The 23,046-nt window shown below is 40.3% G+C and overlaps 1 protein-coding gene across 2 annotated transcripts in view; it reads left to right on the top strand.

The window, feature by feature from the left end:
* Nucleotides 1–23,046, top strand: part of Tasp1 (taspase 1) — a 227,889-nt gene that overhangs the window by 110,417 nt on the left and 94,426 nt on the right. The window contains exon 10 of one of the 2 annotated variants that reach the window (XM_032904306.1): nt 815–893. In XM_032904306.1, the coding sequence (XP_032760197.1) occupies nt 815–893 (79 nt within the window). The remainder of the gene's footprint in view (nt 1–814; nt 894–23,046) is intronic. The other variant, XM_032904304.1, reaches the window with a different exon arrangement.

Genomic DNA, 23,046 nt, shown 5'->3' with positions numbered 1-23,046 from the left:
ATGCCTTCCTGACTTTTATGTTGGTTTTGGGATCCAAATTCTGGTCCTTCTGCTTGCAGGGAAAGTGCTCTATCCACTGAGCTGTTTCCTCAGCCCCATTAATTTTTCGAATGACATATAATGCCTATATATATTTATGAGGCATAATATGGTTTGACTCAAGTATATATTGATTTATTAAATGTTGCTAGCTCTTAAATGTTGCTAGGGGAGAATAGAGTGAAGGGAACAGAGAGAGACTAGTACAAGATACAGTTAGGTAGGAAGAATAAGTTCTGGTATCTTTGACATGGCAGAGTGAGTGTATGGTTAACAGTAATGTATTATTATTGCATATTTAGAAAGAGATGATACATCCTTGAGAGTTTTGAATCTATTGCTTGCAAAGTTGTTATGCAACTTCTGCTATTATAAACTATTTTTTACTTTATGTTTTCTATTTCTCTCTGTGAAAGCTCTCTCTCTCTCTGTCTCTCTGTGTGTGTGTGTGTGTGTGTGTGTGTGTGCGCGCGCGCGCGCGCGCGCATGTGTACATGTGTGTGCACAAGAAACAACTCCTGTGTGGTTCTTCAGCCTTCCCTTTGTTTTTAGTCCACCTTGTTTTATTAAGACAGGGGCTCTTGTATTTTTATTTTAATTAGCATGTAGTTTGATAGGTTTCACTATGACACTTTCTATTTTGTTTTGTTGTCTATTTTGTGTTTTGTTAATAAACTGTGTTGTATTAGATAGGCTGTGACTTTTATCTTGTATTGAAAACTGGTAATTACATGTAATAGGAAGTATTATATACATCTATTTTCTGTTTTCATAGGCTGCTCTTTATGGATGTGGCTGCTGGGCTGAAAATACTGGAGCCCATAACCCCTACTCCACAGCTGTGAGTACCTCAGGTATTTGCAGCTTTCATGGCCATTTTTCATGAGTACAGCTCTGTTAGTCACATAATGATTAAAATCAGTATTTGGGGGAAACATTCATGAGTGCATTGATTCATGAAAAATATCATTGGAAGGTTTTAAAGATTGTTTGGTTTCGGGTTGGGGATTTAGCTCAGTGGTAGAGCACTTGCCTAGCAACCGCAAGGCCCTGGGTTCGGTCCCCAGCTCCAAAAAAAAGAAGAAAAAAAAAAAAAAGATTGTTTGGTTTCTTATTATAAATGTTTTACAAACTTTATTGTTACAACTCTGATATTAGCTACAACTGATTATATATTATCTAACGACCCACCATAATCATATTCACATCACAAGTGATGTCAGAGTAGTGAGGCATTTCAAAAATTATCATGTAGTATCTTGAGTAAAATATGGACATAAAACTCACATGGTGCTTCAGACTCTATATCTGATGACATTTCCGCTAACTATCCTTTTAATAAAGTGTAGAACCCCTTTTGTATGCATATTAAGAGAGTTTATCGTGTAGTAATGATTGAAATAGAATGAACATGTGCGAAGTGGTATATATGTCTGTGTGTATGAGCACATTGTGTGTGTGTGTGTGTGTGTGTGTGTGTGTGTGTGTGTGTGTGTCTGTGTGCTATAGGTATGAGAAATAGGAGTGGAACAATTTAATGTGGAGAGTAATAGTCTGTTTCCAGATTTTTATAATACAGGTACCACATTTACTCGAAGCTCTTTCTCTTTGTGTGGTGATGCTACCAGTAGACAAGGCCAATGCTGGTTCACTCTTCCCATGTATCCATCCAGGCTTACCCCATCCATGCAGCATAGATACATCTTGCTTTCTTTCCTTTGCCTCTTCAGTTTCTGACCACATTGGCTCTTGTTGTCTAGGACAGTAGCTTGCCTATGCTTCTCGCTTTCTCATCCTGTGACCTACTGTAATATACAATGTATTAGTAAATAGTCATAAGCTGTTTGAACTCACTGACATGCTGTTCCTGTAGTCCAGGCTGTGCCTTCCCCCACTTCAGACCCAAGTGTGTTTACCTTAGAGTGTCCTACAAGATCCCTTCACCTGGAATGGGATGGTCCTCTAGACCTGTGAGAAAATGAAAGGGAGAATGGTAGAACAGCCCAAAAGTAAGATATTATGTCCTTGAGGATGCAAAAGAGTAAATAGAGCAAAAATAAAAACCGTATATATTTGCACATGGCTGGGAGGTGAATAATTCCTAAGCACCTTCTCAAAACAAAAGATCCAATTACAGTTTATGCCACTGAATACCCAGGAGGAGCCCACCCAGGAGATTCTCTGCCTGAGACCTTCTCCACCCACACATGCTCCAACCAATACCCACCAGTCCAGCTGTTATGGTTTCCCCCATGTTCCCTAGTCACCTTCTACTGGATCCTCAAGGGCTTCATCAGGTGGTTCACTGTCTCCTACTGCTGCTGCTGCTCCTCCTCCCATTCTCCTTTCCTCCTCTTCCTTCCTCCTCGTCCTTCTCATTCTTGTTCTTGTTCTTCCTTCCTCTTCATTTTTCGTTTCTAGTTTTTATCTTTCTTTCATGCTTGCTGCAGTTAACAAGCCCAGTTCTTCAGAACAGAACGTGTGACTCTTATGGACATTTTCTGTCCAACACATGTAGAATACAGGCATTGCCCATTGTGGCATAGAGTGTGGTGCTCTCACCATTGTCTGACTTCTTTTCTTCTTTGACCTGCTTCGTCTCAGCCATCCTCATTGGATTTTCTTCCTCTTGAAAACAGCCCTGGGTTGGGTTCTCTTCATTTCTCTGTCTGCTTTCTCTTTCTGATTTGATGTCTCTGCCATCCTCATGACTTGAGCTTATTGTCTATGCCTGTTAACTTCTCCATCTGTATCTACTCTGAGTTTTCTCTGAAACTCTACATAGATCCTTTCTGCTTCATACTGAGTATTGCACTGTGCGTTTTATGTATGTAATTGTTGTGCCCACCGCATGACCACCTTTTGTCCAATGATTTCCTTCTTTAAAAATTTTATAGAATTACAGTAATTTTATTGTATGTATGGGGGTCACATGTGTGTGCCCCACTGCATGTGTAGAGGTCAGAGGACAACCACAGGAGTGACTTCTCTCATCCCACTATAGGGAACAGGGATCAGGCTTAGGTTGGCAGACTTAACCCGCTGAGTCATTTCCCTGATCCTCCTAGCTGTTTTCTTCCTTTCACTCGTCTCTTCTTTTATTCTTTTAGATATTAACTATTGGCACTCTTCTAATACTTGTTGCTTCTTACTATTTTTACTGAAATGTCTGTTATTTCAGACTTGTGTTTTCTGACCTGCTGTTTGTGGCTTCCATCTAACCTATCTCCTTCCTTTGTATCAGAAGGAAAAATAATCTTTGTAAGTTATTAGGCTATTAGGCAAAGCTGATATACAAATTAATAATAAAAACATCCCGATATAACTACAAAAATTCTTTTTGTCTTTTATTTTGAATGGAAAAACAAAATATAATAATGCATTAATTTTCAATTTGGTCTTTGTCGGACATAAAAGTCTTGCTGTACAGTATCAGAAATTAGCTAATGTATATATAGTCCCGTCTTTAGAAAATTACGTGAATGCGCTGGTCTGGAACACTGCTCCATTTTACTTTCCCACATTATTCTCAAGGTCGTGTATTATGTTAGCTTTGGCTTTAGCTAATGTCTCCTTCACTGAGTTAGTTCACTGTCTTGGTGTTATCTTCACACCTGGATACTTGGACCTGTCTTGAGAGTCTGCCTAACTGTCACTTTGTGGAGGAGATTGTCCTCTTTCAGTTAGCTGCTCACCAACCGAGCCCTGTCTGAAGCTCGTGACATGGAAGGCAGAATGCACACATGCTTCATGGCTTTGATCTTGCTAAGGAGAATGCAGTGGCAGCATTGCGCCCTTAAGGTCTCTAAAGCTCCCTTTGCTCTAGCCCTCCACTTTGTGTCTCCCGCAGCATTTGCTTCCCTTCATGGCATCCATAGTTGCAGCTGAATGTGGATATGCAGCAAGTTAAAAGATTAAATGCCAGAACTGGAGGATGACAGGACAGATTTCCTGCTCCTCCTTCCTGTAGGACTGTGTTTGCTTCATTCTTATTTTTCCTGGGGCTGTTGGGATGAGGCTGAGGATAGAAACACACGGCAGGGTTGGATGTCCAAGTCCTAGGAAAGGGTAACACAGAATTTCGCAATTGTTTGTCCAGGATAAAAGAGACTTGTGCCTTGGGCTATTGTAGAGAATCCAGAGACCTGGCCAGTGTTTTGGGTTTATATATCTTGGAAAGTGATAATTGAAAAGCAGAGAAAAGATAGTTAGTTATGGTCTGGATAGGGCTCTCCCAAGGCCAGACAGGCAATTTGGTCATTATCCCGAGGAATATACTCCAGCATCTTGTTCTCATCATTGGGTGGGGAGGAATGAGTAGGGGTGTGTATGTGACAGGAACTACTCTTGCAAACTCTACAAATGTTCTAGATTCGTGGGACTCTGCAACACAGGGCAAGGAGCAGAACAGTCACCTTGGTTCTTGTCCAGACTTGGAGTTGTATTTGTTAGTTGTTAATAACACCACAAGAATAACTGGACATTACTGTGAGTTGTAGAGTCATTCGACACAGAGGTCCCCAGTGTACATCTGAGTTTACTGTTTATGTTCTATCGACTGTCACCTCTTTTGTGAAATACACTGTCATTTAATACTATTACTGGAAACAAAAATAATACCAGTTGAAGAATGATAAAAGCATTTTCACTTCACGTAATATATGGCTGTTTCTTTATAGGAAAATAAGGAGGTGGGTATGTTCCTTCATTGATAATTGTTTGCTTTACTGGCAATAAATTTACTCCCCGGTCTGTGCCTTAGGTTTACAATCATTTTCAGCTTCAATCCTGTATGACAGCAGTCCTTTGAACAGAATGTAAATCGCAAACAAAATGAACATGTCCAGTTTTCACATAGTGCTTAATGGACGACAAATGAGAACATCTTGTACTAAGGAATAGCAACAGCTTGTAGTGACAGAGCTTATAGGAACCCGTGAGAGGATAGCATACCTGGTGATCTAGAACATTCCTTTCATTTTTCCCCACTCACCCTATTTTTGAGACTAAGTTTCAGGTAGCCAAAACTAGCTGGAACTTTGATTAGCCTGCTTCCACTCATCAGCGGTAAAGATTACAGATGTGAGTTCTCGTGTCTACTCAGGATTTTTAAAATATGGAAAAAGCATATTTCAGAACTGATAAATTATTTAAACGTTTTATTGTTGCTCTTTAAAAAGGAAAATAAGTAGCTTGTAACGTTTCAAAGTAGTAGGACATGCTTATGAGAAATAGGACTGTAGGTGTGTCAGCATCTCTTGAGCGCCTGTCATAGAGCTTTCCCCATGGAGAAGCAATGTGTAAGGAGATGTGCACGTGGCTCCACCTCCTGCTTCCTCTTTCTAGAAGGTTAGTCACCATAGAACTTTAAAGTAGGATTTAATTATCTGCTGAATTTGGATTTGAACATGCTTTTTTAGTAATAGATGAGATGTATAAGATACATGTATGTTGCTCTCAGGCTAAGGAAATGAAAAAGGTATGAAGAAGGTAGGAAGGAATACAAGATCAGAAGCTGTAGATTGAGGTTATGCTCTGGTTGACCTCAAGGTTGGTCTTCTGTTAGTTCTCTTGCTCCTCTCTTGTCTCCTTTCCCTCTTCCTCCTTCTGCTTTTTGCCCTTCTATTGAAAATAGATTTTTTTCCTTACACAATATAGCCTGATCATAGTTCTCCTTGCTCTACTACCAGTCCCTCCCTCCTGTCCAGTTTTACCTTCTTTTTATCTCTCATTAGAAAACAAACAGGCTTCTAAGGGATAATATCTGTCCGTCTGTCCGTCTGTCTGTCTGTCTGTCTATCTATCTATCTATCTATCTATCTATCTATCTATCTATCTATCTATCTATCTATCTGATAATAAAGCATATATATGCTTTCTTTTGATAGGTAAATTGCTACACACACACACACACACACACACACACACACACACACACACACACACACACACACACAAAGACCCAACATCAGAATATGATAAACCAAACAGAAGGAAAAGAGTCCAAGAAACATACAGCCACAGAGACCCACTTGTTTGCACATTCAGAAATCCATAAAAACACTCAACTTGAAGCCATAATATATGCAAAGAACCTGTAGGGTAAAAAGTGATAGAAAGAAAATGCAAATAAAAAGATTAAAAAAAGTAAAAAAGCGCTGACATGATATTATGACATTATGAAACAAGGAACCTCCAAAGTTCCCTTGAGCTTGAGTTTGGTGTGTGTGTGTGTGTGTGTGTGTGTGTGTGTGTGTGTGTGTGTGTGTGTATCTCAAAGCCCACCTCTATAGTGACACACTTCCTCTAAAAACACCACGCTTACTCCAAGTAGGCCATATCTCCTAGTAGTGCTAGTCCATATGGGCCAGGCCATTTAAACATATGAGTCTATAGGGGCCATAACTATTCACACCACCACATTTCACTCCCTGGCCTCCATAGGCTTATAGCAATAACATAATGCAGAAATGCATTTAGTCCAACTTCAAAAGTCCTCATATCATAGTCTCATCAATGTTTAGAAGTTCAAAGTCCCTTCTGAGATCATGCAGTTTCTTAACTGTAATCTCCTATAATATCAAAATAAGAAAGCAGGTCACATACCAAAGCAAGACTGAAAACCAGCTGGGCAAACTCCAAACTCTGCATCTCCATGTCTGATGGCAATGTTCTTCACATCTCCGCCTTCGGCTTTGTTGACAGCCACACTCTTTTCTCTTGGGCTGGTTCCATTTCCTCAGCAGGTATCCCACAGCTCTGGCGTCTCTGAACTCTTGGAGTTTCCAAGACTTCATCTGCATAGCTTGTGAACACAGCTTTTGCTGCTGCTGCTCTTGGTGGTCATCCTGTGGTACTGGCATCTGAAACGCTGAGGTCTTCTGCTGCATGTGGGCTGCACTTTCACCAATAGCCCTTCACAGGCTGTCTTTAGGGTGCCAAGTCTCAACTTCTCTGCATTACTCCTTCAATCCTGGGCCTTCAACTGCCATTGAGGCTGCACCTTCACTAATGGCTCCTATTGGCCTCTCATAGTGCCAAGCCTTAGCTGTTCTTCATGACCCCCTTATGCCTTCAAAACCAGTACCACCTGGGTGACTCTTACACATAACCCAGTCTGGCTGGCAGCAAAAGGCACAACCCTGGCTGCCTCATACAATGGTATTTCTAGGCCAACATGCAGGGACAGTCCTGACAAATGCATGGCGTCAGGCAGCTTTCTATGGTCCATCCATGATTCTAAAGCCATAACCATGTGGCTGAGGCTGACATGTTCTGCTGCTTGCTGGACCTGGAATGTAACCCTCTTGTTCAGTTACATCTTCACTGGCTTTCTGTTTCAGTAACTTGGCTGTTCTGGAACTTGCTATTTAGACCAGGCTGGCCCTGAACTCAGAGATCTGCATTCCTCTGTCTCCTGAGTGTTGGGATTAGAGGCATATACCATCATGCCTGGACCAAAGCTTTTCTTTAATTACTTTTTATTATAGATCTTTATATGAATGGCCACTATGCCTCAATATCTGGATTAAAGGCATGTGTTGATCTGGATCAAAATTGTGTGTTATCCCATCTCAAGATCTAGATCAAAAGCATTTGTCTTTTAGCCTCAAGATACAGATTGGGCATGCCCTCCCTTTCCTTATTGTTGTTTATTCCAGGTATAGTCATGTTGACAACCAAGAATGGCCACCACAGTCCACCCCTTGTCAATTTGACACACAATCATATCCCTTTATGTCCAAATGAGAACAGTAATCTGGTCATAATAATATCTAACATGATTTAACTATCTCTCATTATAACTGCAAATGCGTAAACAATAACTAGGTCATAATAATGCCTAATATGCGTAGTATAACTGCAAATGCATTGTAAATGATGTCTGGTTAGAACTCTCATGTCCTCCATTTTAGTGCAGTCATTTAGAGTGCCCTCATGTATGTATTTATTTTAGGAAACTGCTACTGTATTGTTTCCATATTATTCCTCAATGCCACTTAATTTTAACTATCCCCATATTCCCTTTTACCTCCCACTTCCCACTTGTTCCTCCCATTCCAGCCCCACCCCCTCTAATCCAACAATACCTATCTTTTCTATTTCTCTTTTCCTAGGGAAAACTGTCTATTCCCTAGCCCTGCCCTTTATTCTATACAGAACCTCTGGAATTCTATGGATTGTAGCTTGGTTATCATTGAATTAACAGCTAATATTCATATATAAGTGAATATATACCATATTTGTATTTGGGGATATGGGTTACCTCACCAGGAAGATTTTTCTAGTTCTATTTATGTGCAAATTTCATGTTTTTATTTCTAAACACTGAGTAGTATTCCAATGTAAAAATCTACCAGATTTTCTTTATCCTTCCATCTATTGGGGGGGGGGTCTAGGTTGTTTACAATTCTGGCTATTATGAATAAGGCAGAAATGAACATGGTTCACTAAGTGCTTCTGTGATTGGATGAAGCGTCCTTTGCGTCTATGCCCAAGAGTGGTGTAGCTGAATCTCAAGGTAGCTCGATCCCTGTTTTCCTGAAGAACTCTATTCCATAGTGCTTATACAAAATTGTACTCTACCAGCTGTGGATGAGTGTTGGCCTTATTCAATAGCCTTGCCAACACGAGTTGTCATTTGTTTTACTGGTCTTAGCCATTTTGCTGTGTGTAAGATGAAATTTCAAAAGAAGTTTTGACTAAGCATATCTTGGGACATTTCTCAACTGTTTTTCAGCTATTTCAGTTTCCTCTACTGAAAATTCTGTTTAAGTTTGTACCTCATTTTCGTGTGTGTGTGTGTGTGTGTGTGTGTGTGTGTGTGTTAGTATACATATTACATGTTGCATATTGGCTCTTATTAGATGTGTAGTTGGTAAAAAGCTTTTCCCATTCTGTAGGCTGATGCTTTGTCTGAATGATGGTGACCTTTGCTGTGCAGAAGCTTCTCAGTTTCATGAGGGCCCATTTAATTATTGTTCATAATGCTTGTACTAATGATGTTCTGTTCAGAAACTCTTTTCTGTGCCAATGAGTTCAAAGCTATTTGCCACTTTCTTTCTACCAGGTTCAGTTTAGGTCTTTAATCCATTTGAAGTTGAGTTTTATGCAGAGTGGTAAGTATAGATCTGTTTGCATTCTTTGATATGCAGCCATCCAGTTGACCAGCAGTATTTTGTGACGTTGCTGCCTCTTTTTCAGTTGTGTTTCTGGCTTCTTTATTAAAAAAAAAAAAATTCATGTGTTCAAAGGTGTGTGGATTTATGCTTGGGTCTCCAATTCAAACATCAAACATCTTTTGCACCAGTACCATGAGGTCAGCATAGACATTTCTCCATCAATTCTTTTACTATCTAGGATCGTTTTAGCTATTCTGTTTTTGTTGTTTTTTCTTTTCTCTTTTTATCAGTGTTTTCATCTGAAGCTGAAAATTGTCTTTTCCAAGATTGTTGCCCTAGCCCTAGGCTGCCTGAGAAGATCCTTGGAGGGCAAGGGGTTAAGGAGTTAGATGTGAAGCAGAAGCAGACTCAGGTATTTTACAGTGGAGAGTGCCTTTATACCCTCCACCCATGCACCCTGGGTTCTAAATGTTTGCCCCATGCAGCTGGCACCAGCTGATTGGCTGCCCCATCGTAAGCTTTGGGGTTAGTGAATGTGGAAGCTCCTGAGCATGCGTTGGCCGTTGGGGGCTTGGCTTCAATTCAATTGTAGGATGGCCATTTTTACTGTTTTTTCGCCCTTCTGATCCATGAGCATGGGTGATCTATTTTCAGATATCTTTCTCAATTTCTTTCTTAATGTTTTAATTTTTTTATCATACACATTTTTGACTTATTTGATTACCCCAAGATAGTTGTTTCCCTTATTTCTTTCAGCTTTCATTCATTTCTTCCACTATTTTTTGTGTTCATGTAGCTTTGTTTTTAAGGGATTTATTCATTTACTCTTAAAGGATTGCCCTAATTAGGATTTTAATTGCTGCAATGAAACACCATAACCAAAAAACAAGTTGGATAGGCAAAGGCTTATTTGCTTTACCTTTGTCATGAAGGTTAGCAAGGACAGGAACTCAAACAGGGCAGGATTCTTAAAGCAGGAGCCAATGCAGAGGCTGTGGATAGGTGCTGCCTCCTGGCCTGCTTATATGGCTCTGTCTGCTTGCTTCTTATAGACCCCAAGGACCATCAGCCTGGGGGTGGTACCACTCACAGTGGGCTGGATCCTCTCCCATCAATCACTAATTATGAAAATGTTCTACAGCCTGGCCCATAGCCTGACCTTATGGAGACATTTTCTCAATTGAATCTCTCCCTCTCACATGACTCCAGTTTGTGCCAAGTGACACAAATGTTAGTAGCACAAGGACCTCTATTGTATTCATAAAGGCTTTTTACAGTCTTTGTCTTGAGTTTTTTGTCATATTGCATTTCTCAGACCTTACTGTGCTGCGTTGCTGGGCTCTAGTAGATAGATATACATTGTCCTGGCTGTTCCTGATTGCGTTCTTATTGGGTGTACAGGCATCTGGGTTTGGGGTGATTGTAATTCAAGATGGCGAAATCTGCTCTTTTTTGGGTGGGTGTTTTGTTCCTTGGTTTCTGTTACCTTCTCTGGTTCCAGAGTGTGGTAGCTCTGTGTTGTCTGATAAGGAATGCTTCTGAGTTGTTGATAGGTATGACCACTGGTGTTCTGTGTACTAGGTATTAGGAGCTTACACTTGGGAATGAGATGGATTGGGAAGCAGGGTTGAAGAGGTCCACAGGACGAAGGGAAGCAGAGTGTTCTCCTAACATCAGCTTAGTTCCCTGAGAATGGGGGCAGAGGGCAAGGAGAGCCCACGACAGGTAGTCTGGTACAGAGTTGAGGATGAGACCTGGGGATTGAATTTGAGGTAAGAAGGAAACAGAGCTGGGAATGAGACCTGGGGATTGGAGTTGAAGAGAAGAGGGAGGGCGAAGATCTGAGGATAGCCTGCCTGCTTTGCTGGCCTGCCTGCTCTGCAGGCTTGGCTGGCAGATTTTCTGGGAATGCCTATTGGAGTTGGGGGTGGGATAATAGGATGAGGGAGGAGTATCTGTTTCTAAGGAGTTTGGGGGAAGAAGAAACTGCCACCTGTTTTGTGTTTTGGAGCCTAGTACTTTCTGATTATCTAGACTCTTTGCTTTCATGGCAGTCCTAGAAACCTGAGGTCTGCGATTGTTGTGGCTATGATTTGCCCTAGTAAGTACAGAGGTAGATGGGATTTTAAAACTGCATGCATTGAAAATATTGTATGCTTTAAATTGAACTACTGACTGGAATCTCTTCCTTAAGAGCTAGGAGTTTGCCACCTTCTTCTGGTTTCCCAACCATCCCTGCCCTACTCTGCCCACTTGAAGGACTGTGCTCAAATACTACTCATGGGATCATTGTTGGGAGTAGACAAGTTACCTGCAGCAGGATCCAGTGGTGGACAGGTGTTTCGGTGTCTGCCAGCACCACAACTGTTCTTTTAGGGAGTTAGAAAGGCTGTCAGGACAATATTGCAGATGCTGACAAGAAGTGCATGCTGACAGTAGCCTGATATAGCTGTTTCCTGAGAGGCTCTGCCAGAGGATGAAAAATACATAGGTGAATGCTAGCAGAAAACCACTGAACTGAGAACAGGGTCCCAAATGGAGGAGTTAGAGAAAGGACTGAAGGAGCTGAAGAGGTTTGCAACCCCATAAGAACAACAATATCAACCAACCAGACCCCTCAGAGCTCCCAGGGACTAAACCACCATCCCAAGAGTACACAGGGATGGACCAATGGCTCCAGCCCCATATGTAGCAGAGGGGACATCAATGGAGGAGAGGCCTTTGGTCCTGTCAAGGCTTGATGCCCCAGTGTAGAGGAATGTCAGGGCTGGGAGGGAGGGAGTAGGTGGGTGGGTGAGGAAGTGCCCTCATAGAAGCAGGGGGCCTGGGGATGGGATATAGGTTTTCTGGAGGGGAAACAGGGAAAGGGGATAACATTTAAAATGTAAATTTTTTAAAAATCCAATAAAGGGGAAAAAAAAAAGAAAGATAGTCAGGAAATCACGCTGCATCTTTCTTATTAGTGGTCATTGTTCTTTGTTCTTTATATTTTGTCTTCTGTGTGTCACAGGCACTTTTCAAAACAAAATACCAGTTATCCTCAAAATGTTTTGTGCGGGCCAGCAACTAGGGATTTAATATTTCTAGTTCTTTATACATCTCAGCAACCCTGCAATTCAAGGAATTGTTAGACTTGAGGTTCCTTATTTTAGTTGTTTTTATATGCTCTATTGTATTTTAATTTTGAGACAGGGGTTTTTGTTTGTTTGTTTATTTTTTGTTTTGTTTCGTTTTGTTATCTGCAGCCTTTGTTGTCCTGGAGCGCTCTATATGTAGACTGTCCTCAACTGAACAGAGATTCTCCTGCCTCTGTCTCACAAGTGCTGGGATTAAAGTGTGCTCTACTATGCCTGGCTTCACGTTGGATTCATTCATGTGGGAGTGTGCAATACTCGCAGGCCTCTGTAGTGAACCTGGAAACTTGGGTTGTAGCTGTTGCTGCTGATGCTCCCGTGCTTTGTCCTCCCCATCCCATCTGAGTCATTGCCTTTCACTTGGGCTGCACACTGCATTCACACTACTGCAGTGTAACCTTGAGCTCCCAAGAACTCAGGACCTCATGAGCAAATCTTTCTCTGAGACTGTAGACCTGGATGGATTACAGTGGCCCCAAGATGTTTGTAGTTTCTCGTTTTTTTCTTTCTAGCTAGATACTTACTTTGCATTGCTTTGCTGTTTTGCTTTACTGTTGTTTTGTGTAAGAACAGACTTCTAATTTTGAAGTAAAGGACTGGTAAGAACAGAGGAGTGAGATGAAGCGATGGGTTAAAGTGCCAAGGCTGTGATCCTGAGTGTACTTCTCCCTTTGATTGTCTTCACTTGAAAGCAGGCTTCTTCCTTCCTTATTGTCAAGTACTACCTGCTGTCAGTCGGAGAGGGCTCCGCGAGCCACTTGTCAAAGGCCTTCTGAGCTCTCTTCATATGGTTAGCAGAACCAGAGCTGGGGTTTCATTTCTTCTTTCATTCAACAGGACTCCCTTTCATGTTTGAAAATTGAAAACGCGTGTTTTTCAGTGTGGAGCGAGGATGTGTGTGCCCTCTGGCACACCTGTTTTTAATTTCCTGACTTGAAAGCATAACCCATCAAAAGGAGCAGAAAAACAATTTCTTTCTGACACGCTGCGTCGTGGCCCTTGCTGGACTGGTGGACGTGGTGGCTTAGCCTTCTTGGTTTGTCTGTAGAAGGTCCTTGTTAGAGACAGAATTTCCCTCAGTACAGCCAGTACCTTTTATAGCACAGGACCACTTTTGGTACTGTGCTGTGGTGGAAGATCTTTTTAATTCAGGAAATTTACTTAAAATAAATTGTACTTAAAAATACATAGAAAAATCATAAAAATTTTTAAATATTAAATTTACTTGAACACTATATGTTGGGCAGTTATATGTAAGCTAATAAGCGAATTGATTGTCCAGGAGTAGGGCCTGGTTACGCGTGTTTGAATTCCATACTGCTGTTTAACATAAATCAAGTATTTCCAGTATGTTACTTCAAATTTCTTTGTACTTTGTACTCTTGCCAGATTAAATGACTGTGGGCACTATATGTTGACTTTGGGTTTTATAAATTGATAATTTGTTGCTGTGAAAGTTCTGCAGTGTATATCTCATCCGTTTCTCAAGGTATCTAGTATGGTTGAGGTTGCAAGCCATTATGAGGAATTGATGTCTAGGGACACTTTAGGCTTTACTTTTCAAATGTTTAATATATGGACTTTCAGGTTTGGGATTTCTGTGTCTGGGCTCTTTGAGGTAGCCATCTTTTTGTTTTGATTTTCTTTTTCGAGACAGAGTCTACTATTTAGCGCATGTTGGCCTTGATCTTGTGATCCTCCTGCTTCACCTCTTAATGCTGGCATCTCAGGTGGTACAGCACTGGGTGGGGAATTAAAGTGTTGAAAATTTCTTGTCTTTACTCATCATTTTGAGGGGAGCACATGTTTGTGGAGGACAACTTGTGAGAACTGCTTCCCTCCTACTTTGTGGGTCCTGGGGAACAAATTCATCTCGTAAGTCTTGGTGGCAGGTGCCTCTACCCCTCTAAGCCATCTCTCTGGCCTTATTTTATTTATTATTGTCATGTGATACACATATATGATGGTATGTTCTGGAGTCAATTATTTCCTCACACCATGGGCTGTGAGGATCCAACCCCAGTTATCCGGCATGTGCTGTAAGCACTGTTAGCTGCCGAGCCCTCTCACTCGTCCAAGGTAGTAGTCTTAATTCTGTATGTTCCTAACAGTTTCTTGGTTATTGTTTTTAATTTTGTTATTATCACTCTCAAACTTAAATATGTATGAGTCACCTGGGGGTCTTATTTAAAATACAGAATATTATCTGGCAGGTCTGGGATGAGTCCTGGGCATTTTTCTATTTCCCAAACTCAGGAGATACCAGTGACATCAGTGGGCAGAGTGGGTCCTCCCATCTGTGCCTGATCCAGTCTCCGTCATCTGCCACTTACCGCTCTGATTCCTCATTGTGTTTGGTGGTGGTGAATAAAAGAATGTTACTGTTGGGTAGCCCTGGGAGCATTAAATGATTAATAAGTTACCATCTGAGCCAGAGGAGCATAAGACTACTGCAAAGGATCATTGTGCTGAAGTAGTGATATATTTATGTTTATAAAGTCTTGTAGAAGACTCATTAGCAAGGCTCTTATAAATGAAACAAACTGCTTGTTCTAAGAGTTGCTTAGAGATGAGTCAGAAAGACATAATCACAATTCAAATGTCTTTTATATAAACAAGCTCTGTGCATGATTGCTGTTAATTGAATGAAATTAATTTCCCCAGTGAATTGGAGAAAAACTGTAGACACGTAAGTGAGAACGTCGGGACTCTGCTTGCATCCTTACTGCCTTTTCAGTGAATGTGTGTCATGGTTCTTGTTAGTAGTTACAGTGTGAGTCAGCCATGACCAAAAGATTTCTTTCAGAATTTGTTCATCTCTTCGAGAGTACATTCATTGGTGTAGGTACTGGTCTCTATTGATTAAAATATCTGAAGTAAGTGCTGGCTACTGGAAATCACACCTAGTTACAAAACACAAGCTGGCTATTGTGGCGTTGGAGACTTTAATTAGAATCCCTAGTGGTTTTCACTTAGCCTCCTTTGAATGGAAGAATGTGCACATTCAGGAGGCACATTATGTTGGAGCAAAGTTAGATGCGCAGTGAGACTTGGGTTTAAATCCCGATGTAAGGAGCGGATTGGAAAAACGCATTCACTGGTGCCCGGACTTCTTCCCTCACGGAGAAGAGAGAAATTCGTGTCAGTAATGCAGAAGTGCATCAGCCACAAGCAGCTGAGTCTGAGTCTCCCTGGGGAGTGCAGGTGCCCACCTTTCCTTCTTGTACTGGTTCTCTTGTCCTACTCTTTGCCTTCTGTCTTTGGATTATATCAGAGTTCTGCAATACCAGAGGAAAATAATTTTGTAGCTCTTTTCTCTTTTTCCTGGGTGGCTCTGGCTGACCTCCAATTCTCAACCTCCTCAGCCTCCTGAAAGTTGGAACCACATTTATGTGCTACCTTGTTCACCTATGGTTTTTTTTTTGGTTTTTTTTTTTTTTTTCCGGAGCTGGGGATCGAACCCAGGGCCTTGCGCTTGCTAGGCAAGCGCTCTGCCACTGAGCTAAATCCCCAACCCCGAGAGAGTCTTTTTTTCTTTTTTTTTTTTTTTTTTTTTTTTTTTTTAACTTGAGTATTTTTTATATACTTTTTGAGTGTTATTCCCTTTCCGGTTTCCAGGCAAACATCCCCTCCCCCTCCCCTTCCATATGGGTGTTCCTCCCCACCCTCCCCCAACAGTCTAGTTCACTGGGGTTCAGTCTTAGCAGGACCCAGGGCTTCCCCTTCCACTGGTGCTCTTACTAGGATATTCATTGCTACCTATGAGGTCAGAGTCCAGGGTCAGTCCATGTATAGTCTTTGGGTAGTGGCTTGGTCCCTGGAAGCTCTGGTTGCTTGGCATTGTTGTACATATGGGGTCTCGAGCCCTTCAAGCTCTTCAGTTCTTTTCTCTGATTCCTTCAACGGGGTCCCATTCTCAGTTCAGTGGTTTGCTGCTGGCATTCCCTCTGTATTTGCTGTATTCTGGCTGTGTCTCTCAGGAGCGATCTACATCCGGCTCCTGTTGGCCTGCACTTCTTTGCTTCATCCATCTTGTCTAATTGGGTGGCTATATATGTATGGGCCACATGTGGGGCAGGCTCTGAATGGGTGTTCCTTCAGTGTCTGTTTTAATCTTTGCCTCTCTCTTCCCTGCCAAGGGTATTCTTGTTCCCCTTTTAAAGAAGGAGTGAAGCATTCACATTTTGATCATCCATCTTGAGTTTCATTTGTTCTAGGCATCTAGGGTAATTCAAGCATTTGGGCTAATAGCCACTTATCAATGAGTGCATACCATGTGTGTCTTTCTGTGATTGGGTTAGCTCACTCAGGATGATATTTTCCAGTTCCAACCATTTGCCTACGAATTTCATAAAGTCATTGTTTTTGATAGCTGAGTAATATTCCATTGTGTAGATGTACCACGTTTTCTGTATCCATTCCTCTGTTGAAGGGCATCTGGGTTCTTTCCAGCTTCTGGCTATTATAAATAAGGCTGCGATGAATATAGTGGAGCACGTGTCTTTTTTATATGTTGGGGCATCTTTTGGGTATATGCCCAAGAGAGGTATAGCTGGATCCTCAGGCAGTTCAATGTCCAATTTTCTGAGGAACCTCCAGACTGATTTCCGAATGGTTGTATCAGTCTGCAACCCCACCAACAATGGAGGAGTGTTCCTCTTTCTCCACATCCTCTCCAGCATCTGCTGTCATCTGAGTTTTTGATCTTAGCCATTCTCACTAGTGTGAGGATGAAATCTCAGGGTTGTTTTGATTTGCATTTCCCTTATGACTAAAGATGTTGAACATTTCTTTAGGTGTTTCTCAGCCATTCGGCATTCCTCAGCTGTGAATTCTTTGTTTAGCTCTGAACCCCATTTTTTAATAGGGTTATTTGTCTCCCTGCTGTCTAACTTCTTGAGTTGTTTGTATATTTTGGATATAAGGCCTCTATCTGTTGTAGGATTGGTAAAGATCTTTTCCCAATCTGTTGGTTGCCGTTTTGTCCTAACCACAGTGTCCTTTCCCTTACAGAAGCTTTGCAGTTTTATGAGATCCCATTTGTCGATTCTTGATCTTAGAGCATAAGCCATTGGTGTTTTGTTCAGGAAATTTTTCCAGTGCCCATGTGTTCCAGATGCTTCCCTAGTTTTTCTTCTATTAGTTTGAGTGTATCTGGTTTGATGTGGAGGTCCTTGATCCACTTGGACTTAAGCTTTGTACAGGGTGATAAGCATGGATCGATCTGCATTCTTCTACATGTTGACCTCCAGTTGAACCAGCACCATTTGCTGAAAATGCTATCTTTTTTCCATTTGATGGTTTTGGCTCCTTTGTCAAAAATCAAGTGCCCATAACTGTGTGGGTTCATTTCTGGGTCTTCAATTCTGTTCCATTGGTCTATCTGTCTGTCTCTGTACCAATACCATGCAGTTTTTATCACTATTGCTCTGTAATACTGCTTGAGTTCAGGGACAGTGATTCCCCTGAAGTCCTTTTATTTTTGAGGATAGTTTTAGCTATCCTGGGTTTTTTGTTATTCCAGATGAATTTGCAAATTGTTCTGTCTAACTCTTTGAAGAATTTGATTGGTATTTTGATGGGGATTGCATTGAATCTGTAGATCGCTTTTGGTAAAATGGCCATTTTTACAGTATTAATCCTGCCAATCCATGAGCATGGGAGATCTTTCCATCTTCTGAGGTCTTCTTCAATTTCTTTCTTCAGAGGCTTGAAGTTCTTATTGTACAAATCTTTTACTTGCTTGGTTAAAGTCACACCGAGGTACTTTATATTATTTGGGTCTATTATGAAGGGTGTCGTTTCCCTAATTTCTTTCTCGGCTTGTTTCTCTTTTGTGTAGAGGAAGGCTACTGATTTATTTTATACCCAGTTAATTTTATACTGAGTTAATTTTATACCCAGCCACTTTGCTGAAGTTGTTTATCAGCTTTAGTAGTTCTCTGGTGGAACTTTTGGGATCACTTAAATATACTATCATATCATCTGCAAATAGTGATATTTTGACTTCTTCTTTTCCGATCTGTATCCCCTTCACCTCCTTTTTGTTGTCTGATTGCTCTGGCTAGAACTTCAAGAACTATATTGAATAAGTAGGGAGAGAGTGGGCAGCCTTGTCTAGTCCCTGATTTTAGTGGGATTGCTTCAAGTTTCTCTCCATTTAGTTTAATGTTAGCCACTGGTTTGCTGTATATGGCTTTTACTATGTTTAGGTATGGGCCTTGGATTCCTATTCTTTCCAGGACTTTTATCATGAAGGGGTGTTGAATTTTGTCAAATGCTTTCTCAGCATCTAATGAAATGATCATGTGGTTTTGTTCTTTCAGTTTGTTTATATAATGGATCACGTTGATGGTTTTCCGTATATTAAACCATCCCTGCATGCCTGGGATGAAGCCTACTTGATCATTCACCAATGGTTTTAATTTTTAGAGAAATGGTGAATGTTTTTGCTCAAGATCACCAACAGACTTTTCATATTTTTTGTTGATTGTTTAATGCTCTGTTTGTTCATGAACTAATCACTGACCAAGAGGTATAGTAGTGCCAAGAGTTAATGTTGGGCAGAGGTCATGTTTGCAGCTTGTGTACACTGTTGTGGGTGAGGGGAATAGAAAGAAAAAGAAAACCAGGATTTTATTAGGAAAGAACAGGGTGCAGGTTAAACACACATAACCCCATACGATTGAGAGTTGTTGTAATTTTTGTGATCATTAGTAAAGATTCTGATAATAATCATCAGTTTTCAGGGACTGTGATCTTTTAATCTTTCTCATTTTCAGGTGATAAATCTGATGTTTGGATAGGTAAAATATTCCCTAAGTATCCAGAGAATAAAGACTCTTTACTTGAAGGTGGGGAGGAATGTGAGAAGAAAAAAAAAAAAGCTACATGATTAGATTAACTCTTCTTTAAAAATTAAATTATAGGCTATATATTTAGACAGTATAAAATGTACTTTTCATATAGATTTGTTCTTAACAAGGCTATGCATTTTGCCATTATTTTGTGCTAACAGAGAACTGACTGTGGAAAGTGGATGTTTTTGTTTTGAAAAATCAAATACAGTAGATGAAAACCCTGTCACCACAATGCTTGCTTACATCTCCATTCACTTAAGTGGAGCAGATGAGCCGGGGTCTGGCCTTTCTCACTATTTATGTTCTGCTTTGCTTCTGGGTTCCGGGGCAGGGTTCCCAGGTCTGTGAGGCCTTATTTCCCACTCAGCTATCATTTGCACGATTATGTTGAAAATCAATACAAATATTCCTATTCTGTAACACTGTAATTGTGCTAATAAGATGATGTAATGCAGTGTTGTTCTGTCAACATTGTAAATACCTGTCAAATGTGTTTCCTTAACTCCGATCTCCTTTTATATAGAATAGACAGGAAGTAACTACTAATATTTGAATGATGAGTCATTTGGGTGACTGACTCTTATTTCATTTCTTTTAATGAAAGGACAAACATCTTTCTAATAGGAACAGCATGTGTAAATAAAACACATGAAATTAAAATGACTGAATTTGATTTTGTTTGGTTTGGTTTTTGAGAACGGATTTCAGTATGTTGCCCAGACAGGTCAAAGAGTAGTGATCATCTTACCTCAGCTTCTTGAGTGCTGTCTATGGCGTGCACAGTTGCCATTTTCTTCTTTCTCATGGTGTTTTTTTATGGGAGCTGCTGAGGAGATTGAAGTTCAATGGCACCCTAACTCCGTGTGTATGATAATTTACTCTTATTACTGGCACCTTTGTAGAAGAACTAGAAGTCTGAATTAACTGATATGAGAAGATACTTCATCGTTGTTTTCTACGAAGCCTCCAGGATTCTTCATGTCTCATGTGCATCTCTAGCAAGTATGCAGGAGTTCTAACGTGGTGATCTTCAGAACTACAGATGTGAAGGCCACTAAGCCTCTTAGGAGTTTAAGTTCTGAGGCTGACATTGCTTTTATCAAGAGTAAACCAGAGTATCACACCAGACTATAAACAATGGCAGCTTGATTCACTGAGGGTCACCTGTGGGGACTGGCTAACTAGTCCTGTCTTCTTTCCTCTCTCCTCCCCCTCCCCACTCCTCCCCCTCCCCCTTTTCCTAAGTAACCAGTGTCTCTCTGAGAATCTAAAAGTTTTGCTTTTTTCCCCTAGCAATGTGAATGCAAGCACAATTACTTCAATACATGTACAGGTAACCCCAAGTCTGGTACTATCTTAGAGATGATCTGCTTGAGGTGTCCTGGTTAAACTCATACATTGAGTAAATCCCAAGTTAATTCCTAGTCTCATTTCCTGTTTCTATGATAAAATGTCCTGATTAGAGCACCTTAGGAGAGAAACATTTTATCTGGCTGACAATTTTAGGTAAGACAGTTTCATCATTGTAGATAAATTTAAGGCAGGAACTTGAAGCAACTAATCCTATCCACACTTAAGTGAAGAGAAGAAAGAAATCCAAACATGCTTCTAGTATTTAGTTCTCTTTCTTCACTCTTGTACTGACCAGGATCCCCAGCATAGAGAGTGGTGCTTCCCTCATCAATTAATATCATCAAGATAATCCTTGACAGACATGTCCACAGGCCAATTGCTATAAATTCATGTAGAGGCTCTCTTCTCAGTCAAGTTGGCGATTAAAATGAATTTCATAGCGAGGTATAGTAATGCATGCCTTTAATGCTAGTACTTGGGAGGCAGAGCCTAGTCTGCAAAGTGGGTTTCAGAATAGCCAAGGCATTGTAAAGAGACCTTGTCTCAACAACGGCAACAACAACATGGAATGAAACTGGAATAATATGGAATAACTACCATAGTTTTCAATTTAAGTAATGATGCAGTTCAATTCTACTATTTGCCCTAACTCCTTAAAATAATTTAACATAATTTTTCATTTTGTTGTTGTTTTTAATAATTTGTTCTAATAGCACAATAAGTTTTATATGTCTTTTTCCCCTTTTTGATTGTATGTACCTATATCTGTACTAGTTCATGTGTGTGTGTGTGTGTGTGTGTGTGTGTGTGTGTGTGTGTGTGTGTAGATGCATGTGTCTGTATAGAGGCTAGAGATCGATATTGAGTGTCTTCACACTTTACCTCATGTTAAAATTATATTTCTTTATTTTTACAATTGTATACATATACTCATTGAAATGTGGTCACATCTGCTGCCTTCCCTTTCTTCTTCCAGCAGCCATCACATTCTTCCACAAAGTCTTCTACTCTCCTCCTTCCCAACTTCATGTCCTCTGTTTTTGTTTTGCTTGAGGCAGGCTCTTACTATGTAGCCTCAGCTGGCCTTGGATTCACTGATGTCTCTGCCTCCTGAGTGCTGGGATTAAAGGGATTTGCCACCAGGCCCAGATTTTTCTTGAAACAAGTTTTTATTATGAAATCCTGACTGGCCTGGGACTTGCTTCATAGACCTGGCTGACCTCTATCTCTGAGACATATTCCTGTTTCTGGCTTTCAAGTACTGGGAGTGAAGGCCTCTAGCTCTGCCCCCACCCCCTTATATAGAGTGTATATACAAACATACATACATACATACATACATACATACATACATACATACATACATATCATATCATATTTATTGTGTAGTGGATATTATATATGTGTGTGTATATATACATAATATGTTTTATATATATAATATATACATATATTCCACTCAGTCCAGTTAGTGCTTTTTAAGATGTAAATGAATATGGGGCCATCAACTTAGTTTTCTTCTTCTTCTTGTTTTGTTTTGTTTTGTTTTGTTTTGTTTTGTTTTGCTTGGTTTTGAGGCAGGGTCTCTCACTTGACCAGGACCTCACTGATTTGAGTAGACTGGATGGCAGGTGAGCCCTAAAGATCTTCCTGTCTTTGTTTTCCTAGTGCTGGGATTGTAGAAGTATTTTTGAGCAAGGGATCAGAACGCATATCCTCATACTTGTATAACAGGAACACTTGTACGTACACACACACACACACACACACACACACACGCCTACACACACACCTACCTCTTTGTTTAAAACAATGAAATATGCCTCTTAGGTACGAATGCATGGATGTTTTTTAGAATTTGGGGTTTGGGTAGCTGTCAATTAATGTCTTCATGTTTTCTACTAGAAGTTTTACCTTTTTTGAGAGGAAATTGACCCCCTTTTTCTTCTTGAGTATTAACATTATTGTATTATATAATGTTTTTGCCAGTGATAGCTGCGAATGTTGTGGTTGTCCTGAGGCTATATTGCTTGGACAGGTTCTGGACATGTAGTTCGATATGACTGTGTTCTATGATGCTTGCAGAAAAGCACAGTAGGCCAAGGAAACATTTTAACTAGTTAAAAAAATACACTGGCGTATTCATGTAAAAATATCTAAATTATATATAAGTGTAAAAAGATCAAATTTCTTCCAAGTACCATCAACTTAACCTGGACATTTTAATACCATTTTTCCACCTTTGAGTTAGTAAAACTTGTCTATACTTTGATATACATATACACTGAGATGATTAGATTAGCATATGAGGGTAATTATTATATGCATTAATTAGTATAGTTTCTTTTTGTTGTGAGAATAATATTAAGAACCAACACTTTAGCAAATATCAGATTTATAATACATTATTAGTAACTACCATTAATCATTATGGTGTATGGTGGGCCTCCAGAAATTATTTTTATTTTATTTTATTTTTTTTGGCAGTGCTAGGGATTGACCTCTTACCATTGACCTATGTCCCCAGCCCTTTATTCA

This window comes from Rattus rattus, chromosome 5 (assembly GCF_011064425.1).
Source record: "Rattus rattus isolate New Zealand chromosome 5, Rrattus_CSIRO_v1, whole genome shotgun sequence".
Classification (NCBI taxonomy): Eukaryota; Metazoa; Chordata; class Mammalia; order Rodentia; family Muridae; genus Rattus; species Rattus rattus.
Note: the sequence above shows the minus strand (reverse complement) of the source record. Positions and strands in the feature narration are given on the sequence as shown.